This window comes from Rhinatrema bivittatum, chromosome 3 (genome assembly GCF_901001135.1).
Source record: "Rhinatrema bivittatum chromosome 3, aRhiBiv1.1, whole genome shotgun sequence".
In the NCBI taxonomy this organism is placed as follows: Eukaryota; Metazoa; Chordata; class Amphibia; order Gymnophiona; family Rhinatrematidae; genus Rhinatrema; species Rhinatrema bivittatum.
In genome coordinates, this window is record NC_042617.1 from 58,073,740 (window position 1) to 58,096,246 (window position 22,507).

The 22,507-nt window shown below is 45.1% G+C and overlaps 1 protein-coding gene across 5 annotated transcripts in view; it reads right to left on the reverse strand.

Annotated features, from left to right (window-relative positions):
- Window positions 1-22,507, reverse strand: part of TRERF1 (transcriptional regulating factor 1) — a 394,859-nt gene that overhangs the window by 61,063 nt on the left and 311,289 nt on the right. For all 5 annotated transcript variants that reach the window (XM_029593303.1, XM_029593302.1, XM_029593299.1 and 2 more), the window contains 3 exons: window positions 16,619-16,685; window positions 14,325-14,464; window positions 13,585-13,688 (listed from right to left, as the gene is read on the reverse strand). In XM_029593303.1, coding sequence (XP_029449163.1) covers window positions 13,585-13,688; window positions 14,325-14,464; window positions 16,619-16,685 — 311 coding nt within the window. The remainder of the gene's footprint in view (window positions 1-13,584; window positions 13,689-14,324; window positions 14,465-16,618; window positions 16,686-22,507) is intronic.

The window sequence follows — 22,507 nt, forward strand, 5'->3', positions numbered from 1 at the left end:
GCAGCAGCACTATTGTGGATTCTTTTTCATAGTGTGAAACTAATGCTATATATTGTAGAAACAACAATGTATCTGAGTTTGATTTTGCTGCTCAGTTTTCGTATTTTCAGTTTCATTATAAAAATGAGCGTCTGAGAAATATCTTTCAAGGGAAATGTGCCCAGCTATTATTTACACGACTGTACAAGTTCTACTCTCTAACACCACAAGGATACCAGGATCACGCCTCCATTAAGGGACTTTTGCCATGCAGTTTCTTGTGTTCCCGTTGGATGGTTTCAGATCCTCAGTGGTGTCAGTTTTGGAAGAGCATCTGAAGTTCACCTACCATTAAAATGGGGCACAGCTGGCAAACGTATGCAGCTGGCGAGGTCTTAAGAGTAAATGGCAACCAAGCATAAAAAACAAAATGAAAATACATATAAATATGACAACGCAGCCCAAAGAATGTTTCTGAGGCTATGATTAGGTCTGCTTCTATGGCCAAGACCATAAGCAAAGTACGCCAAGCAGCACTGTCTCAATTTTCAAGAAGGCTCATCACCCAGTAAAAATGTTGCTAGCAGTAATTTTTTATGGGTTATCATAAGACTTGGGGAGGCAGTTATTATCCTTAACACTAACATGGGGGTAACCTGCACGGAGCGGCAGTTATGATCCTCAACTGTAACATGGGGGTAACCTGCACGGAGCGGCAGTTACGATCCTTAACTGTAACATGGGGTAACCTGCATGCAGCGGCAGTTACTATCCTTAACTGTAACATGGGGTAACCTGCATGGAGCGGCAGTTACTATCCTTAACTGTAACATGGGGTAACCTGCATGGAGCGGCAGTTACTATCCTTAACTGTAACATGGGGGTAACCTGCACGGAGCGGCAGTTACGATCCTTAACTGTAACATGGGGGAAACCTGCATGGAGCAGCAGTTACTATCTTTAACTGTAACATGGGGGTAACCTGCATGGAGCGGCAGTTACTACCCTTAACAGAAACGTGGGGGTAACCTGCATGGAGCGGCAATTACTATCCTTAACTGTAACATGGGGGTAACCTGCACGGAGCGGCAGTTACTACCATAAGAAGCTTGCTGTGCAGACTAGATGGGCCATTTGGTCCTTTTCTGCCATCATTACTATGTTAGGAAAATGAGAAGGGAAAGGTGTACTCTCTGGAGTACACAATTTCCAAAGGCATTCTATACACTGAGCACAAATTTCCAAAATGTGTGTGTGTATGAGACAGTGGGAGGCTGTTTGTGTATTTGTTAGTCCTTTTACTCTCCCATTAGCAAAATGTGCTACCAAAGAAAGAAATAACTGTGGAAACAAAGCTTGATAAACAATATTAGTAATAAAAAACAAACCTAAAAGAATAACAGAGAAAACAAAAAACAAATAATAAAATGTTAACTCAATCTAAAAATGGTGAAAAAATTATAGCCACCATGTGAGCAAGAGTGAAATTTTGTTTATGTGTCTGTATGTGAGCCAGAGGTAGTGTTTTGTGTGCGTATAACAGAGGCAAGATTTGTGGGTGGCTCCTTGTATGGGACAGAAGCTTTGCATGTTTGTGTGGAAGAAAGAGCTTGAATGTGTTTCTGTTTGAGTCTGGGTGTGGAATACAGGCTTGTTGTGTGTGTATTTGAGAGAGAGCTTGAATTTGTGTGCGTTTTTGTGTGTGTGTGTGTGTGTGTGACAAAGAAGACAATGGTTGTTTTAGAAATGAAGTGTATGTCTGTGTGCTTTGTCAACTTGTGTGTGTAAAACTTTCTACTGATTTGTCAATTTATGCACACGAATTGAAAGAGGACACAGAGAGAAACTGGCTTTGATATAAGGCATTCCACCGCACTTACTGTAAAGAACGCCATACAAACTTAATATAAATGAAATGCAATTACAAAACTCTAAATGCCACTATGTTCCATATGTAGAAATGCTTTGATGTGGCCTAAACACCAGGATACATTTTCAAGAGGGCACTTAACAGCAAAAATATTTGTCTGCTTTTCAGCTGCAACAAATTCAGCCAAGTTTCAAACCCAAGGTGGTGCTGTACATTGTGTTGGAATATCAGCTTGCGATGCAGCTAAAAGCATGGGCCCATGCTTACCAGTGTTGAATGAAGGCATAAAGTACACGTGTCAGCAGCATGTCTGCTGTGTAGGCACATTTTTTAACATGTCAGTGTTCGCTTGTAGTTTCCAATATCGCCCCCTGTCCCATCCGGGAACCCCTTTCTTTTTGATGCAATGAAAAGTATAAGCATTATGAAAGCCCACACATACTTTCAGGCGACTGAAAATTCACTAATGCGGATTAAGTCAATCTCTCCGCATTACCCAGTGTTCTATGTATGTATTTATTTGATTATCCCAGGACAAGCAGGATGCTAGTCCTCACATATGGGTGACATCAATAATGGAGCCCTATGTACGGAAAACTTCTCTCAAAGTTTCTATGAAACTTTTGAATGGCACTGGAGTGCCTACTGAGCATGCCCAGCATGCTATGATATTCCCTGCCACAGGGGTCTCTCCTCAGTCTTCTTTTTTCCGCGAAGCGGTTAGCCTCGCGGTTTGATTGGAGTCTGAGGTGAAATTTCATCTCCACAAAAAATCAGAAAATTTCAATTAAATTTTTATCCATCGAGGGGTTTTTCCCATTTGTTACCGGCTGGTAACTTTTTTCTCTTTCGATTCCCGGCTGGGAACGCTAAAATTCGGGTTCGCCGTCGACGGCGGTCCGGCGCCATGGCCTCCGGGTTCAAAAAATGCCCGAATTGTAATAGAACAATGTCTATTACTGATCCGCATGGTGAGTGTGTTCTTTGCCTCGGCAAGGATCACAACATCCAAGCGTGTTCATCCTGTGCTGAAATGACCACGAAAGGTCGACGACTGAGGGCCGAAAGGATGGAGCAGCTCTTTTCAGTCCAGCTGCTGCCAAGACCGTCGACGTCGGCCCAGTCTTCGCCATCGGCCTCGGTTCGGCAGTTACTATTAAAAAAGAAACTTCCGGCTGCGGGGGACGCTTCCACTCCATCCCCGTCGATTTCATCGAAGGCATCCACTTCAGGAAGCGACAAACAGCCTGAGAAGCATCGCCATCGACATCGACGACGGCGGGAGTCGGTGTCCGGAGACACTAACACAGGTACGGCCTCCCCTGCTAAGAAAACCCGGACGGAAGCAGAGGCTCCAAGGCCTACTGATGGGCGATCCCCACCGATATCGGTGCCGGGTTCCGAACCTCCTCAGGGCCCTGAGGAGGAATCGGCATCGCCAACACCGCCTCCCTCCACAGCTGCTCTGTTTTCACCAGCTGTGCGTGTGGAACTTGACATACTCATTCGTCAAGCGGTGCAACAGGCTCTTCGAGACGCAAGACCGCCATCGATGCCGATTCCACATCCATCGATGCCCATCTCTGCACTAACGATTCCGGGGTCATCGACGATGCCACGGGAACCGACATCGATTCCAACCCCGGTGGATTCACCGTTACCTCGTACGCCTCCCCTGATTCCGTCCTCGGTGCCGATGCCCATGCCGGTGCCCTCACCAGGAAGGCCGATGCCAACACCGGTTCCTCGGGAGGATGTTCCCATTTTGCACCCAGTTTTCAACAAACTGGACACACTACTGGGAATCCTGACAAGGCAACCACCGCAAGATTCACTTCCAGGCCCTTCAGGGGTGCCAAGGCCCCCTAGGCCACATTCACCTGTAGGACCATCAGCACCTTATCCTAAGCCTCAGCAGGAATCGGATGATTCCCATTCAGAATACTCTTCGGAAGAAGATTTATTCTCGGAGCCATCTCCAACTGAGGATCACAGGAAGTCTCCACCAGAGGATCTATCCTTCACGAACTTTGTTAGGGAAATGGCTGATACCATCCCATTCCCTATACAAACAGAGGTGGATCAAAGACAGAAGACTTTGGAAGTCTTACAGTTCGTAGACCCACCGAAGGAGATGTTAGCAATCCCAGTGCATGAAGTCTTACAGGAACTTCAACAAAGAATCTGGGAGCATCCAAGTTCGGTCTCCCCGATCAATAAGAGAGCTGAGGCCACTTATTTAGTGCAGCCAACTCCGGGATTCCAAAGGCCACAACTGCCCCACCAGTCAGTGGTGGTAGAGTCCGCCCAAAAGAAGGCGAAGAGACAGAAATCCCATGCTTCAGTGCCACCGGGAAAAGATAGTAGGTTGTTGGACAACCTCGGCAGGAAAGTTTTCCAGGGTTCCATGCTGGTATCGAAGATTACAGCTTACCAGCTGTACATGAACCAATACCAAAGAAACCTTTGGAAGCAAGTACAGGAACTTTCTCTGGCCTTACCGGATCAATACCAAGAGGCATTTCAAGCGTTAGTACATAAAGGCCTTGACTCGGGGAAACACGAAGTCAGGGCCACTTACGACTGTTTTGAGACAGCAGCAAGGTTGTCCGCATCAGCTATAGCTGCACAACGATGGGCATGGCTAAAAGCATCGGATCTTCGCCCAGAAGTCCAGGATCATCTCTCTGATCTACCATGCTTGGGGGATAATCTCTTCGGAGACAAAATAAAGGAAGCGGTAGCGACACTTAAGGATCATTCAGAGACTTTGAAGCAATTGTCGTCTCAGCCTCAGGAGTCGCAGGCCTCTTCCAGAAAATTTCCAAAAAGAGACACTCGAAGGCCTTATTATCGCCAACGAAGATACTACCCCCCAGCAGGTAGACAGAGGCCTAGCCGTCCAACACAGCGCCAGCAGCCTAGGCAAAGGCAGCAGAGGCCTCAGCCGCCTCCACAAACAACGGCCACGTCTGGTTTCTGAACAACCCCAGAGAGCAGCAGCATAAATCCGTTCCCCGAAACACCTGTAGGAGGCCGCATTCAACATTTTCTCAGCAATTGGGCCTCCATCACCACCGACCAGTGGGTGTTATCCATCACGACCCACGGTTACAGGTTGGATTTCTCAACTACCCCTATGGAGAATCCACCACTTCACTCTCATTCAATAAATCAACACTCCATAATTCTTCAAACAGAATTATCCACCCTTCTGAGAATCAAGGCCATAGAACCAGTTCCTGGTCCTCAGAAGGGCAGAGGATTCTACTCCCGATATTTCCTCATTCCAAAGAAAACAGGAGGCCTTCGTCCTATCCTAGACCTCAGGAATCTCAACAAATTTCTCAAGAAAGAAAAATTCAGAATGGTATCCCTAGGCTCCATTCTGCCTCTTCTTCAAAGGGGAGATTGGCTCTGCTCTCTGGATCTTCAAGATGCCTACGCTCACATCCCCATCTACCCTCCGCATCGCCAGTACCTGCGGTTTCAAGTACTAGATCAGCATTTTCAATACAGGGTGCTGCCATTCGGACTAGCATCAGCACCCAGAGTGTTCACAAAATGCATGGCTGCAGCAGTGGCACACCTACACAAACAAAAGGTGCACGTGTTTCCTTATCTAGACGATTGGCTCATCAAAAGTCATTCAAAAGAAGGTGCCGTCGCGTCCCTCAAGCTCACCATCCAAGTCCTTCACTCCTTGGGATTTCTCATCAATTACCAGAAATCCCATCTGTCACCAACTCATCTACTACAGTTTATAGGTGCAGAGCTAAACACTACACTAGCGACCGCCTTTCTACCAAAAGACCGTGCTCAGACACTTGTCCTCTTAACTCACCAGCTCCGCAACCGATTCAAGGTGACGGCTCACCAGTGCCTCATTCTTCTAGGGCACATGGCTTCCACGGTTCATGTAACTCCCATGGCCAGACTGACCATGCGACTTCTACAATGGACACTCAAAACACAGTGGATACAAGCCACTCAACCAATGTCCACTCCTGTTTATATCACACCAGAGCTCAAAGCCGCACTTCTCTGGTGGACGCTAATGCCCAACCTGCTCAAAGGTCTACCTTTTCAGCAGCCAGTGCCACAAGTGACGTTGACTACAGATGCATCCACCTTAGGCTGGGGAGCACATATTGGTCATCTAAAGACACAGGGCAAGTGGACACGACTCGAAGCTACTTTTCAGATAAACTTCCTAGAGCTTCGAGCTATACGTTATGCGCTGCATGCATTCAAAGACTGCCTATCACACAAGACTATCTTAATCCAGACGGACAACACAGTTGCAATGTGGTACATCAACAAACAAGGAGGAACAGGATCGTACCTCCTTTGTCAAGAAGCAGCACAGATCTGGGACTGGGCCCTGACACATGCAATTCTTTTACAGGCCACCTACCTAGCGGGCATCCACAACACAGTGGCGGATCGCCTCAGTCGTCAGTTCCAACCGCACGAGTGGTCCTTGGATCCAACAATAGCATCCAAAATCTTCCAGCGCTGGGGCCAACCGACGATAGATCTCTTTGCATCCCAGCTCAACTACAAAGTGAACAATTACTGCTCTCTACTCCGACAGCAGAACAGCCTGCCAAAGGACGCATTTGCTCGCCATTGGAGCTCAGGCCTGTTATACGCGTATCCTCCGATACCGCTCATAACCAAAACACTAGTGAAGCTAAAACAGGACAAGGGGACTATGATACTCATAGCCCCATATTGGCCTCGACAAGTATGGTTCCCCACACTACTGGATCTTTCAGTCAGGGATCCAATTCGCCTGGGAGTAGCTCCCAATCTCATAACTCAGGAACAGGGTCAGTTGCGCCATCCCAACATTCAATCCCTGTCCCTGACAGCATGGATGTTGAAAGCTTAATATTACAGCAATTCAACCTTCCATCCGCTATATCTCAAGTACTTATAGCTGCACGTAAACCTTCCACTAGAAAGAATTATTCCTACAAATGGAAACGGTTTACGCTGTGGTGCACTCAGCAGGATTTAAATCCTTTCACTTGCCCCACTACATCACTACTAGATTACCTTTACCATCTTTCAGACTCTGGTCTTAAGACATCATCGGTAAGGGTACACTTAAGTGCAATCTCAGCTTACCATAATAAGCTGGACGACGCTCCTATCTCTACACAGCCTCTCGTCACTAAATTCATGAGAGGCCTAGCTCATATTAAACCTCCAGTCCATTCCCCGAGTATACAATGGGATCTGAACGTAGTACTCACTAGACTTATGCGTTCTCCCTTTGAGCCCATAAGTACTTGTGACCTTAAATACCTTACGTGGAAAACGGTATTTCTTATAGCCATCACTTCGGCCAGAAGGGTCAGTGAATTGCAAGCACTAGTCACATACGAGCCTTTTACAAAGTTCTTACATGACAGGGTAGTCCTCCGGACACATCCAAAGTTCCTTCCTAAGGTTGTTACAGAATTTCACTTAAATCAATCAATAGTTTTACCTACATTCTTTCCTAGGCCTCATTCCCATCAAGGTGAAAGAGCCCTACATACCTTGGACTGTAAGCGTGCGCTCTCCTTCTATTTACACCGCACTACAGCCCAAAGAAAATCCAGTCAACTGTTTGTATCCTATGATCCAAACAAGCCAGGTAAAGCAGTGGGTAAGCATACTCTGTCAAACTGGCTAGCAGATTGCATACAATTTTGTTATGAAAAAGCAGGCCTTACTCTTCAAGGGCGAGTAAAAGCACACTCAGTCAGAGCGATGTCAACTTCAGTAGCACACCTTCGCTCTGTACCTATTCTGGACATTTGTAAAGCAGCAACATGGAGTTCTCTTCACACCTTTGCAGCTCACTACTGCTTAGACAAAGAGGGAAGACAAGATTCAGCCTATGGACAATCCGTCTTAAAGAACTTGTTTCCAGTGTAATCCCAACTCCTTCTACATCCAACCTGCTGTGATTTCGACTGATTCATTTCAATAACAATACCTTACGGTCATTTCAGCACAAAATGAATCAGCCTCTAGCTTGCTAATCACCCATATGTGAGGACTAGCATCCTGCTTGTCCTGGGATAAAGCAAAATTGCTTACCTTGTAATAGGTGTTATCCCAGGACAGCAGGATGTAGTCCTCACGAAACCCACCCGCCACCCCGCGGAGTTGGGCCTCATACGTTTATTATTTTATTTTTGGCTAACGCTCATTGCTACAATACAAGACTGAGGAGAGACCCCTGTGGCAGGGAATATCATAGCATGCTGGGCATGCTCAGTAGGCACTCCAGTGCCATTCAAAAGTTTCATAGAAACTTTGAGAGAAGTTTTCCGTACATAGGGCTCCATTATTGATGTCACCCATATGTGAGGACTACATCCTGCTGTCCTGGGATAACACCTATTACAAGGTAAGCAATTTTGCTTTACCTCGCTTTTCCTGACATCTATATACATAATAAAAACATACAATACAATAGCAATGAAATAAACAACAATGAATTAAAACAATAAGCACATCCCCGACCCCATTGTAAATGGAGAAATTACTTACCTGATAATTTAGTTTTCCTTAGGGTAGACAGATGGACTCAGGACCAGTGGGATGAAACAAAACTACTTCCCAACAGAGTGGGAGGCTGCCCGTGGTCCAGTCAATAACGCATGTGCAAAGGCTACATCCTCCCAGGCCTGCTCATCCAGATGATAAAACCTGGAAAAAGTGTGTAAGGAGGACTGCATTGCAGCTTGGCAGATATTGACGGGAGACAACAAACTAACCTCCGCCCATGACATTTTCTGAGCCCTAGTGGAATGAACCGTAACCTGAGAAGGCTATGGCTTTCTGGCATTCACATAAGCGGCCGTGACTACCTCCTTAATCCAACAAGCTATGGTAGCCAGCGAAGCTGGAGCACCCTGCTTACTCTCACCATGGAGAACAAACAGGCAATCCATTATTCAATAAGGTTCAGAAAGCTCCAGATACCACATGACAAGTCGCTTGACCTCCAAAGAGCGCAAGAGGCAATACTCCTCCGCATCCCTGACCTTATCCGGGGATGGCCAGGAGATGGACTGATTCAAATGATAGACTGAGACTACCTTGGGCAAAAAGAATAGAACAGTATGCAGCTGTAATGCCCCTGGAGTCACCCGAAGGAACGGCTCCTAGCAAGACAAGGCCTGCGGCTCAGAAATTCGACGCACAGAACAAACAGCCACCAGGAACACAGTCTTTAAGGTCAACAAGGAAAGGCTACGCAGCGATCAGAATGTAGGGCCCACCAAAAAGTCCAGCACCAAGTTAAGACTCCACAATGGAACCGGTAACCTCAAGGGAGGTCTAAGATGTTTCATTCCCTTTAAAAAAACGGGCCACATCAGGATGAGACAACAAGGAAACACCATACACCGGGCCTCTGAAACAGGCAAGAGCTGCAACCTGCACCTTCAAGGAAATAAGGGCCAATCCTTTACTCAACACACCTTGCATAAAATCCAGAATGAGTGGGATCTTAACTGAATAAGGAAGAACACCCCGCTCCTCACACCAGGCCTCAAAAATCTACAAACCCACACTTAAGCCAAGGAAGTGGAGAACTTGCGAGTGTGGAGTAAGGTGGCAATCATGCAGAGGAATAACCACACGTTAACAGGCGAGCCCTCTCAAGGACCAAACTGTAAGATAGAACAAAGTTGGATCCTTGTGAAGAACTGGTCCCTACTGTAACAGATCCATGTGTGGCGAAAGACAAAGGGGGATCTCCACCAGGAGTCTTTGAAAATCTGCATACCACGGATGCCTATGCCAGTCCGGTGCCACCAGGAGTACTAGCCCCCTGTGGCCTTCGATCTGGCGAATTATCCTGCCCAGCAAGGGCCACGGAGGAAAGGCATAAAACAATCTGTCTTCCGGCCAGACCTGTACGAGACTGTCTGTTCCCAGGGACCACGGATCTCTCCTGTGTCTGCAGAATCGAGGAACCTTCACATTGTGAGAAGTTGCCAGCAGTGACACCCAGCTGTTTCAAGGTCTGGGAAACCAGGGCCGGCAGTTCATCTCTATGAAAGAAACACAACATGGTTCGATACGGTTCCAGCCCTGGAGGAATTTCCTCATCTTCCAGGGAATCAGGATCAACCTCATTATCACTGCCATCCAGATTCCTGTCGTGAACACCTGCAGGGAGCTGAGGTGAGCCCCGGTGCCTAAGCATAGGACTGGAAGAGGGGGGAGCCACCAGCTGAAGGTCTGACTGGACAGACCTGCGGGAAGCAGAGGACTGCCTGAAGAAAAGCTTGTAAGCCGCAGGGATCAGCCCTGTCTGTGACCCTTTTTAACATATACATGCTGCCATTATACCACTTACTGGCAGGACTAGGAATTATACATTACATTTATGCTGACGATATCCAACTAATTCTACCTATAGATGACACATTAGAGAAAACATTAAATCTAGCTAACATGTACCTAAGCATTATAAAACAACTACTAACACAAATGGAACTTGTTATTAATATTGATAAAACAGAATTTCTACACCTAGAACGGAAAAATACTGAAATCAGCCAAACCTCAATAATCCTCAAAGACAACCAGAAAATTGAACTAGCTGGAAAAGTACGTAACCTTGGAATAATAATGGACCCTGAAATCAATCTAAAACAGCACATATCACTAAAAATAAAGGAAGGATATGCAAAACTCATGGTACTCAGAAAACTAAAACCACTACTAACTCAAAATGACTTCCGAACAATTCTACAGGCACTAATTTTCTCCAGCACGGATTACTGTAATGCCCTGCTGCTAGGACTACCAAATACTACATTAAGACCACTTCAAATACTTCAGAACACAGCAGCTAGAATACTAACCGGAAAAAGGAGGAGGGACCATATAACCGAAACCCTAGCGGAACTACATTGGTTACAGATTGAACACAGAATTAAATACAAAACCCTATGTACCATCCATAAACTAGTTCATGATGAGAAATCAGACTGGCTAAACACAGCATTACGGGTACACGTCCCACACAGGAATCTTCGATCAGCAAATAAAGCACTCCTAACCATCCCTTCAGTTAAACAGCAAGACTAACCCAAGTGAGGGAAAGGGCCTTATCATTAGCAGGACCCACAATTTGGAACACAATGCCTCCAGAGATCAGATTAAAAAGTGATCTCAAGGCATTTAAGAAAAGTTTAAAAACATGGCTTTTTAAACAAGCATTTAACAAGGCGACAGGAGAATAGAAATTATTCAGGAATAAGCAGATAAGCACCGACACATAGTACTTAGGACGATACAGTAGAGTAGTCTATGAACCCCACATCACAACTAGCATATTGATAACACTATGAATGATAAATTTACTCGTAAAAGTACCTTCAGTACACTCGGTCATGACACTTCTCTAAAAATTATTTTGTCTAATGATATATTGTAACCGAACCTCTGACGGCACCTGTTAGAATGTACTATAGTACACTTTTACCTACATTAAATATGTGCCTACATGTAAACCGTTGCGATGGTATATAACTTAGTGACAGTATAGAAAAGATTTTAAATAAATAAATAAATAAATAAAAACCTCCACCCAAGAAAAAGCAGCCGGGTTCAGACCAAGCCCAGAAGGAACTGGAGGTGGTCTACAGAACTGCCCTCGCTTGCGAAGGAGAGAGTCGAGAGAGAACCAAGGTCTGGAGCCCCTCCAGTCAAGGCCATGACTAACCCATCATCAGCATGGGAGGAAGCAGGCTTAGCAAAATCCGAGGAAGACAACTCTCCCTGAGCGTCTGAGCAGCGCTGACACAGGTTAGAAGCCAGGTCAGGTTGAGAAGCCCTAATATGACAGGCCACACAAACAGGAAGATGCATAGGCTTCTTGCTTACCAGTGTCATCATGGCAGTAAGCGTGCATTGAATGGCTCGCGCTCAAAGGGAAATGCGCACAAAAAATATGCGCATAGAAGAAAGTGCAGCAAGGCGCACACACAACTTGTGCAACAATTAAGCGTGTGAACAGTATAAAATTCATGCACATAAAAAGCGCCCCCAAAAACCAAGTGCACAATGCGTGCGCAGAGCCAATGCACTGCGCACACTGACAGCTTGTAGAGGGCAGCAGAGCATGCACAGGAGTGTGCTAAAAACGCCGCTCTGGCCTACCACGTGGTGTGCAAGAAAAAAATCCTAAGTGCGGGGCCTAGCCCACTGGGGGCTGCTCAACCCGCCAGGCTGCCCAGTTCCTCAACCCCAACGGAAGCAGGAACGAATGTCGATACGACGCGCCGAGCATGGAGATCGGAGGAAGTCCTGAAACCCCTTTAACTGTCTCTGATTCAAAGGTAAAACCTCTCTTTTTTTTTTTTAAACCTTACCCTGAGCTCAGCGCTTACCAACTGAGTGCAGAGACAGTCTCCGGCTGCGGGGGGGGGAGAGGGCATCTGCCGTCACCGCCGACTCAGCCTCCCGCATCCGCTGCCTTTCAGCTGAACTAGCAGCTAAGTCCACTCCGGGAAAGCCAGGTACCGAACCAAGGCACGAACCATGGAAATCACCTCAGGAATTTTCAACTGGAGTAGAGACCTTTAGGTATCACCACAGAAGAGCGGGGCTTTCTTTTCCTTAATTTAGAATTTCAAATTTCTCCTTCCAAAAAGTTCAAAGCAGTCCCCACAGGGAGATGCACGTCCACCATCTGCTGGAGATGGAGGATACTGGCAGGCTGGGGTCACTGCAGGGTTATATATACTGTGACGTCAGCTTGCTCTGTCTCCATCTGCTGGCAGGGGAGCATAAACCCACTGGTCCTGAATCCATCTGTCTACACGCTGGGAAAATACAATTTAGTACACTCCCTTATGCCAAATGAAAACTAACCAGAACGCTCCCCTCAATAACACCAGAGTATACTGCAGTCAATACAAACTCCACAACAAAACCAATCACAAAAATACATTCCTCCACCCAACCCAGAACACAGTGAGATGTTCCTCCCAGTCAATACAATGGTCCACAGTGAACCAGCACATGAACTGCATTACTCAGCCCAGCCACCAGCACCTGACCAACCTCCCACCATTAACATACTGGAAGCAAGAAATTAATCAAACACTGCCCGAACCAGCCAAGGCTTCAGCAGGTTCCTAAACCTGAGATATTTAGTTTCAATTAGATTCCACCTAAGTCTATGAAATTTCACCCCCTCAAAGAACCAGATTTGAAAACAAAGAAATGGCTGTTTACAGGGCTACTGCAAGGGACAGGCAAGCTGGGCAACCGCCTGGGCTCTTAAAGAGTAGAGCTGCTTGCACCACACCTCCCTTTTCTTCCTCCCGTCACCCCGCACGGGTCACGCATCAACTGGCTGCAGATACAGATCACCCACCCTGTTGAAACAGCTCATCAGCGAACCACATGCGCTGCAGCAGGAAGAGCAGAGCTGCCAGTGCCAGTGCAAGAGGAGAAGTTAGATTAAAAGTGCTGGGGCACGAAGGACGGAGATAAGAGAGAGAGAGGTGCGTGGAGACTAGAGGATGGGGGGGGGGGGGAGGGAGCAGGGATTCTTGCTGGGGCACTCGGAAGTAAACTCTGGCTGTGATGTTGGGGTGGGGGGCCTTGGGGCTAGCCACGACGTGTAGGGAACCCCTTCCCCATGCCACTGTTTAGCCCAGCGACCATCCTGATTATTTCTCTAGGCATTCTTGTCTTCTTACCATAATATTTCCATTGGCTTCAAAAAGAGAGTGCAAAGCATATTCTAAGTTTGTTCCTCCACCAGGTAATACACTGGAACAAGACATGTTTAAGAGAGACTCCACTGTCAGGGGGAAAAAAAACGTAGATTTGTTAACATGCTCATCCTTTGCAGCTTCCACTAAACAAAAGTAAAACCATTAAGTAGTAGAAAACTCATCTGATATTCCCCCTTCTATAACTCATATCTGAACTTGCAGCAGAATGTGTATAATCAGGACACGATATATATATAAAACACATGCCCACAGGCCCTGAGCAGATTATACGCATGTATTATTATCTCACTATTCCAGACAACTTTATATTCAGGAAAAAGCACCTGCTTTCATTATTATTCTGAGTACACAAGCACCAGCGCATTATTGATTAACACACTGGAGTTCTTCTACCTGCCCTGCTGCTGGAAAACTGCAGAACTTTTAATAAATTAAAATAATACAAGAACATTTTGAAAGCACTCATCTCTACTCCTTCCCTTCTAAAACCAAAAGGTACCCAATCCTTAGCATGACAAACGCACCTTTATCTGCTAAGCTCCTGCTTATTTTTACCTTTCAGCCCCCGATCTCGCCTCTCCCCATGCAACCCTTTTCAGACACTAATTGCACCACAGCTTTGTGCCATTGCCCCCCAGACGAGGTTCAGAAGCAAGAGTCTCCCCAGCAAAAAAACAGAAAGGATTCAGAAAACCGGTTACCTCGTTGCTGAAAATCCTTGTCTTCCAGGCCTGGACACGGTTTCCAAAGCAAAGTAGCTTTATGCACATCTTTTTTCCTAGACAATGATTTTCGAAGTTTAGGAATTTCAGCCTGAAACCTCGACCCGATATTGATCCGTCTAAGAAGAAGATAACAGGCTGACTCCCAAGCATAAAGCAATTTTTATGCTTATTTTATGAGCTATAGCGTAAGGCCCAAATTTTAAGTGGGGGGTGCAAAGCTGCAGAGTTACTTGTACTTTCAAATACACACAAAACCCCCGCAATTTTCAAGCACAAAGGTGGGTTGTTAGATGTAACTTTGCCCATTCCAAAACAAGGTGCAAAGTTATACATGGATATGACATGCCATTTACGTGCATAATTTTTTTTAAATTTTATGTTATGCAGGTTAAGGCACAAACCCGTCTCCAAAATGCATCCCTGATCCACTTCTCCTTTGAGTACACAAAGTTAAGCGTGTAATGAAATAACACTTGCATTTTTAGGTTGCTGAATATCCATATGGTATATATATGGCAAACGTATGTGAGTACGTTCTTACTCCTTATTTTATGTGTCTACGTTTCAACAATGGTTTTGACAATTTAGGCCTAAATATGCAGTAAATAAATCTATAATTCCTTAATTGGGACCTGAATTCCTCATTAAATTGAAGACACAAGAGCTTTATGCACATCCCAAATCTCATTTGTACTGTAAAAAGAAAAATAATCTTTGAACAAGCCTTATTCTTAGAAACTGCTACCAAGTATTCGGATGTACTTCTAAAATACCATTCTCTGAAGGACTTTTAACTGAATTATTCCTTCCCTGTATACACATACATTACCATTCATTTTTCTTTTTAGAGACATATTGACTTTTTGCTGGATGGAGTTGTGGGGAACGGGTGACAGAGATGGGGAGGTATAGTATGGGCCAAAGCACCTCTTTATTTTTTAAAGTTTATTGTGAAAGTGGCATTACTAGCTCCTGCATGCCCTTCTAATCAGGAAACTAGAATCCAGTTGACAAAAAATGTATCTTTAAGTACATAAAGTACCTTCCCAGTCTCTTTCCACACAGTCTCTCGCCCACCTGACTATTTATGTTCACGACCCAGCAAACCAGAGGGGAGCTGAGTTGATGTCAACAGGCTAAAACTCCAAAAACCAACCAGGTCAATGCTGGCAGCTTGGTGATGCTCTGGTATCACCTATCAAGGTCATGGGATCTAAGCAACCAGATGTTCTGGCAACAACCTCAGTCATTTTGGTAACTGTTTAGATTATTATAAAGCTTGGTGCCATGACATGGAGGGGAGGGAGTGAAGCTCATACAAGTTCCCATATTTAACCCAAGACACATCTCCCCAAATGGTAGACAACCAAAGAGAAAGACAACATAAACTTACTTGGCTATGGAATGATATCCTACAAGAGACCAAGGTTCTATGATTGGCAGCTGGGAATTAACCTTAGTAGTGTAGACCAAAATAACTGGGCAGACTGGATGTGTCAACTGGTCCTTATCTGCCATCATCTACAATGTTAGTATGTTCTGAAAATTTTACATCACTCTTATTTGCTAGTTTATGAATGCTAGATTTAAAAAGAATAATCTTTTAATCCCCTTCCTCCAGTTAGCCTGGTCAGGGAATACGAGTTCCCTTACTAGCAGAGGGCTGGAAGGAAAAACACTCATGTCAGACTGAACTCCACAATGCTGTTCTTGTATCAGCAGTGATGTATCATGGGAGAGGCCTTCACCTTCTTTCCCTCTCTTGAGTTTCAACAGCTCAACATACACAATAATCCTAAGCCCTGTTGGCCAGGAGACCTGAACCCAAATCTCCTGCGGCACAGCGCTATAGGGTTGGCAGTTGATCCCCAGATTTGATACGAATTACAATTTACAGCAGTTTTGCGTGAAACTTTTCAAACTTGAACTGCTCGCCAAACTCACTCTTCTGTTTCGGATTCCAGCAATGACCAAATTAAGCGTTAGGCTCGCCTTAGCAAAATCATAGCAAAGGGGTCATCATGCTGCTACCAATATACTTTCATACAGGTCAACAACAGCAAACATAGCCAGTGCTCCTCAACACTATAAATATGCACATCCACGGACAAGTTCTTTTCTGATCTTTTCTAATACGTTTTAGAAGTTTTTCAGTGATAACTTGTACAGGAATAACTTCGGTGATCCTTATATACGCCGTAGTGTTTGAAAGGTTACAAGGTAGTTGAGATTTTAAGTAAATGAATGATAAACTGATAAGAATTTCGTACGGTTCAATATCAATTGTCTGCTCTCCAGGCCCAGGAGTTACTGGAACACTGCTCCCATCAATATTATCTGTAACAGAGGCAAGAGGGCAAGAATTAGGTCTTCATATTTAAAGAATAATTTCTTTTAGTATGACAACTGTCAATAATGTATTTATATTGTTCCTGAAATTCCACTTAATAGCCATATTTACTGCTGATTTGGTGGTTAAGAAAATTTTTTTTTTTCATGTTCTAATAAAGTTTTTTTTTTTACCAATGAAAAAGCCAAAGGAGAAGGAAGCAATGTTAAGATGTTTGACTCAAGAATAATAGCCCAAAAAAAAAAAAGATAAAAAATTAAAAAACTTAAACCAAGCGGCACCTCTACCAAATAACCAAACAACAGACAATATTCAAAGGGTTTGTCTGGCTAAGTTCAGGAACTTATTTGCTGATGAATATCCCGGCTGGTTCCCCTGTTCTCCCCATGTTTAAACAAATGAATCACTGGCCAAAACAGCCCAATCCACCCTCCAAGTTTCAACAAAAAAGAGTAGCGAGGTAATTAGTGCAGGAGGCTGAGAACCAGGAAAGCCAGGCTTCAAATCCTGCTTATTCCTCAGATACCCCTTGTGACCTTGACAGGGCTTAATTTGGGGGGGAATGCATTTCCAGTGTTTCTTTTCAGACTAAACAGGCAGAGCCGCAAGCGTTTGCTCTAGCCCCTCCCCTCCAGGCAGCCCCTAGGGGAGAAGAGAGGAGGGGTTGAACTGGAGCAGAGAGAGAAAAGAACAGCCACTCTGCTTCTTAATCCAGCTCCCCCCCCCCCTCCTGTTCTGTAGGGAACTGGAGAAAAGGGTGTAATACTGAAGCAGACACTACACAGTAAAGCGCAGACACACCAAGAGACTGACTTAGCACAGGGTGAAACTTGAGAGCGGTAGTGCCAACGGTCAAGGCTTCAGGCCTGACCTGGATGAACGGCACTACCGCTCACAACTTTCAAACTTGTGCTAAACTAATTCAACCTCTTTTTTTTGTGTCTGCTCCCTGGGGCTCATATTCTGGTGGAATGACCCAGAACAGTGTTCTGCTGCCTTTTCTCCAAGAAGCAGTGTACGTTCGCTCTGGCTCCCCCATGGAAATGCAGCAGAGCCAGCAGCAGCAGCAAGGGTCACTTCTGGCCTCCCAGCCTTTTGGAGGAGCTGCTTACCCTGAGACAGCTAGAGCCTTGAATTTGTGCAATTTCCCAGCACAGCTGAGAAGGCGGTGAGGGGATAATGGCCAAAGTCAAAGACGTATGGCGTGAATGCCTATCAGTCCCACTGCTTCTGCTGCTGGTGCTACTGGTGTGTTGGTTTACTGGCCCCCACTGCTGGTTTCCTCGGCTCCACGGTCTCTGCCCCTGATGACTACACTGCTAGAGGGGGAAGGGGCAAGCGTGAGGGGATTTGGGGGGGGGGGGGGGGACGAGAGTTAATAATCGAAGAGAGAGAAAGCAGAGTGAGTTTGGGGACAGGGACAAGAGTGAGTGAGGTGATATAGGGGGAGGCAGGACTCAGTGAGTGGGTCAGAGGGAGGGGAGGGTGGGAGGGTAAAAAAGTCAGCAGATGGGCAGGGCTCTGGGTTCTGTGGAGGCCAGTGGGATGAGAGTGTGAGAGGGGACTGAGGGTGCTACAGGCTGTTAGCGAGGGGAGGGGAGAGACTGAAGGGTGAGTGAGATGATCACAGTTGGGGGGCGGGGGTAGTCTGTGAGTGAGGCGATCGGAAAGTCAGGGAAAGAGTGAATAGAAGACAGTGAACGAGGTGAGCATGCGGTGCCACCCCCTATCCTTCCTCCCTGAGAAGGCAAAGAGCAGGCCACACTTTTGAATTTTATGCACGTCTCCTCCCCCAGTCCGAGGAGGCTGAGGAGAGTGGGCAGTGCGCACTAGTTTGCCTTCATCCCCAAAGCAGAGAAGGGCCGGCTGACTCTGGCCTGAAGAGGAAGCTTGTGCCTTACTGGCTAAGCAGGCAGAGGAAAGCGAGACAGCTGTTGGAGAGGGTAATTTTCTGTGTGTGTGTGTGTGGGGGGGGGGGGGGGGGCGGAATTCATTGGGGAGGAGAGGGCTGGGAATGCACAGAGGAGGAGGAGGATTGAAAGGGCCACATTCTCTCTACCTTTCTCCTCCGTCTTATCCCAGTGATCCTCCATCCCCAGCCGTCCTTTGCTCACCAGCACTCATCACGTAAGAATGGCCGGGGGATGAGGGGTGGAGGATCACTGGGATAAGTGCAAAGAGTGTGTTTGTACATGTTTAGGAGGGAGAAACAGCTCGCACCTGACTCTGGCCCCGACCCCCTTGCACAGGATCCACCTGGTCCTGTTCAGCCTCCCCCACCCCATTCCTCCTGTTTTTGTCTGGAAATTAAGCCCTAGACCTTGGGCCAGTCACCTCTGTTGCAAGTCCTGTTTGGCAGGGAAATACCTACAGCACCTGAACTGCAACTCGCCTTGAGCTCATACTTGGAAAAGAACACAAGAAATGGCATTCTGGACCAGACACATCTGTTGTCATTTTGTTACTAGTCTTGCTTGCTTTATTTAAGACTTTTAATTTCTAAAATGTTACCATTTTCTTGGCTAACAAAATGTATGCCAAAATTGTGTGGAGTCTAACAACAATTACATTTATCTTTCTGTTGAAATTAAGAGTGTTTGTATTCACAGATCTGTTAGGTATAAATAGGGCAAGAGGTTTTTGTGTCTCTTTTCTCATATGAGGAAGTAGATAGGGACTTTCATTTTCAGTTTTTATTTGATTTTTCCTGAGAATTTCAATGTTATTACAAAAAGAAAATCAGTGGAAAAATGACTTTTCCACTAATTTTTCTCTTGTGTGTTATAACAAAGTCATTTTTTCCTCTGATTTTATTTTGTTTTATTAAAACATTGAAATTCCAAAGAAAAATAAAATAATAACTGATCATGAAGGTCCCAATCTACTTCTATAATAAGTTCAGTCTTTCCCTCATTCCTCTTCTAACATTTCTCTCTTCCAATACTTCTGTAAACTCTGAAAGAAGAATTTTCTTATGGATTTTCAGGCCAGTGCTAGTGATTCATGGTTCATGTTTATGGTAACTCCCTTGTCAACTCATTTCAAGATCATATTAATTTCATCTCCTCAGTTCAAAACCAGATTATTACAGAGAAGCCTGGCTCATGTCTATTCAAGTATATACAGCACTTTATACTTCAAGTCAATTAAAACTCTTATTCAGCTTAATACGCATTCTTCATGGTTTGTCCATGTCACTAAACCATCGTGGAGAGAGACTGACATTCACCCAGTTAGTGAACCAATAGATTGTATCTCTGGGAGTTTTCACTATTTTATATATACTTATAAATGAGGCAAGGGCAAATCTCTGTATTCTACCAAAGGATAGACTTTGAACCACCTCCCCCGTACATAGGTTTGTACATAGTTTTCCCAGCAGCATTATCAAAACAAATTGGACATGCTAAACACATGTCGTTTCTATAGTTTCTTCCTATAATCCCTGTTATGCCCACCTCTTTATCTGTTACCTGTTTGAAGTGTTTTTCTCGTTTCAATGTAAATCGCCCTGCGAGGCGTTAGTTTCATTTCCTTGTAAACCGAGGTGATATGTATTTTATACAGGAACCCCGGTATATAAAAACTAATAAATAAATAAATAAATAAATCTGATGCTCACTGCAAATGCTTCTTTTCCTAAAGAGATGTCACTAGGAAAGTTCACAGGGAAGATCACTTTCAAACTCTGTGTGGCCCATATATGCACATATATGGCCGTGCACATAACTACTACAATATTTTATATCAGGTACATGCAGATATGTCTGCACAACAACATATGCACAAACACCTGCAATACACTCAAAATGTGTATTTTTCCTACCTATTTTAGAAACATGTGCACGTGGGATGAGAAAGAAATACTTTTAAATAAATAAATAAATCTGAAAAGTTTGGCTAAGGATATATTTAGAAGCTAGGTGTGAGGGTACTGATTGCAGTACTGCACTCCTGCCAGAAGAGGCCCTCAGTAGGTCATGTTCATGCTGCTCAGTCCTCCAAGCTCCTATGGCTTGGAGGTCCTGCTGACAGCCATGATGATTCAGCACTGCCCTCCCATATAAGCCTGCTGTGCTCCCTCCCTTAGCTTGGGGCTTTTTAGCTCTAGTTTTGGCCTCTGGCTTCTTAGTCTCTGCCTTGTTTTTGCTTTAAGTGTTGGCCCTATTATTGTCACCTGCTCTCTGTGCTGTATCTTTGTTTGTGCTTTATTGCTTCTTGGTTGTTTGTGGCCTTAGTTTGGCCCTCTCTTCTTTATCTTTGCCTTATTTAGCCTTGTTTTTGATCCAGTCCTGTTTGTGGGTTTTGTTCTAGTTGTCCATTTGCCTGTCTGTCCTGTGGTGCACCCCTCCCATGTGTTTGTTTGTGGGCACCCTTCCTGCTTATCTCAGCAGCTAGTCCTGCCTTAGTGGGTGCTTTCTTGTTCCCGGTGCACCTCCAGCGCAAGCCCTGCTGGCCACCAGAACCTGAAGGTTCAACCCGAGGGGGAGGTTGCCGGTCCAGCAAAAGATCCTGTCCTGCACAGTCTCTTTCAGGCTCCAACCTGCTCCTGTCCTGGGGGTCACCCTATTACTGGCCAGCGCAGCCCTGACACTAAGCCTTCTTGGACTCTGTGTTCTCACATTGACTCCACATCATTTGACTGTACAAATGAGAGAATGGAAGAAGTAAACAACAGAAGTGCAGGTTCCGTGGGGAGGGAGTTCTCACCCTGGACCTTGTTTTAGGAAACCGCATATGTTTCTCAAAACATGTTTTCAGTCATGCAGATGAAAAGGGTATAACTAACAGAGTCAGGGGTGGGAGATGGCAGAGGGACAGACAGTGAGAGAAAATCCTCACCGAAAGAAGCAACTAAGTTTGCTCTAATCATAAGAAAAATTGTATTATTGCAACTATTGTCTTTGCTATATCTGTGTATTCTGCATTGCTTTCTGGAGCATAGTAATAAAGCACTGCTTATCCTGGTATCCACAGTTATGCTGGCTCAGTGTATAAATGTGGCATGAAGTGTTTTGTGTAGTGGATCTTGTCAGGAAGGAAGCTTGCAGGATATTGGCCTTGTGTCTTGTAATGATGGATCTTGCCGGGGGGGAAGGGGAGTTGTCCAGGGGATATTGGCCCATTGTGTCCTTATGTCCTTCCCACATTCACACAGAGTGAACCTGTAACACCTTCCTAGTTCTTCAGCCTGAATTCCCCCAGTTCACCCTGGCCTCATACCCAACCAATACTTGAAACAGATGAGTCTGATATCAATTGTGCAAAATAATTAGCAGGTGTAAAAATCATTCAAATAAGTTATCACATGTATTTGCATAAATCTCTTATAAAATAGCAACTTACACATGTACCTCATAACCCTACCCTGGAATACTCCTAGACCTCTCTTTTTTTACACTGTAAACCGATATGATGTCCCTACGAATATCGGTATATAAGACTATTTAAATAAATAAATAACTAACTGTAGAACTCCTTAGAAAGCTCCACAGGACTGGGCACCTAAGTGGAAAACCCTAACCCAAACACATTTTAGCTCATAACAGCAATGATCTCATCTATAAAGGACATTCACTCTCAGTTAGCACTACGTTAAAAATTGAGGTATTAACTTCCCGTAAATGTCCTGCTCATGAAGGATTACTGTTTAGTTGCAGGAGCTTCAGCAAACTTCCTTTGGTACTATTATTCTCTTCAGAGAGGTCTCGGGCACATTCCTTTCATGTGAGAATGGCAAAGTGAAGAGAAAGGGTTCCAATAAACACAAAAAGCAAGCAACTAAGGGTCCAACAGAAGACCTGTAACA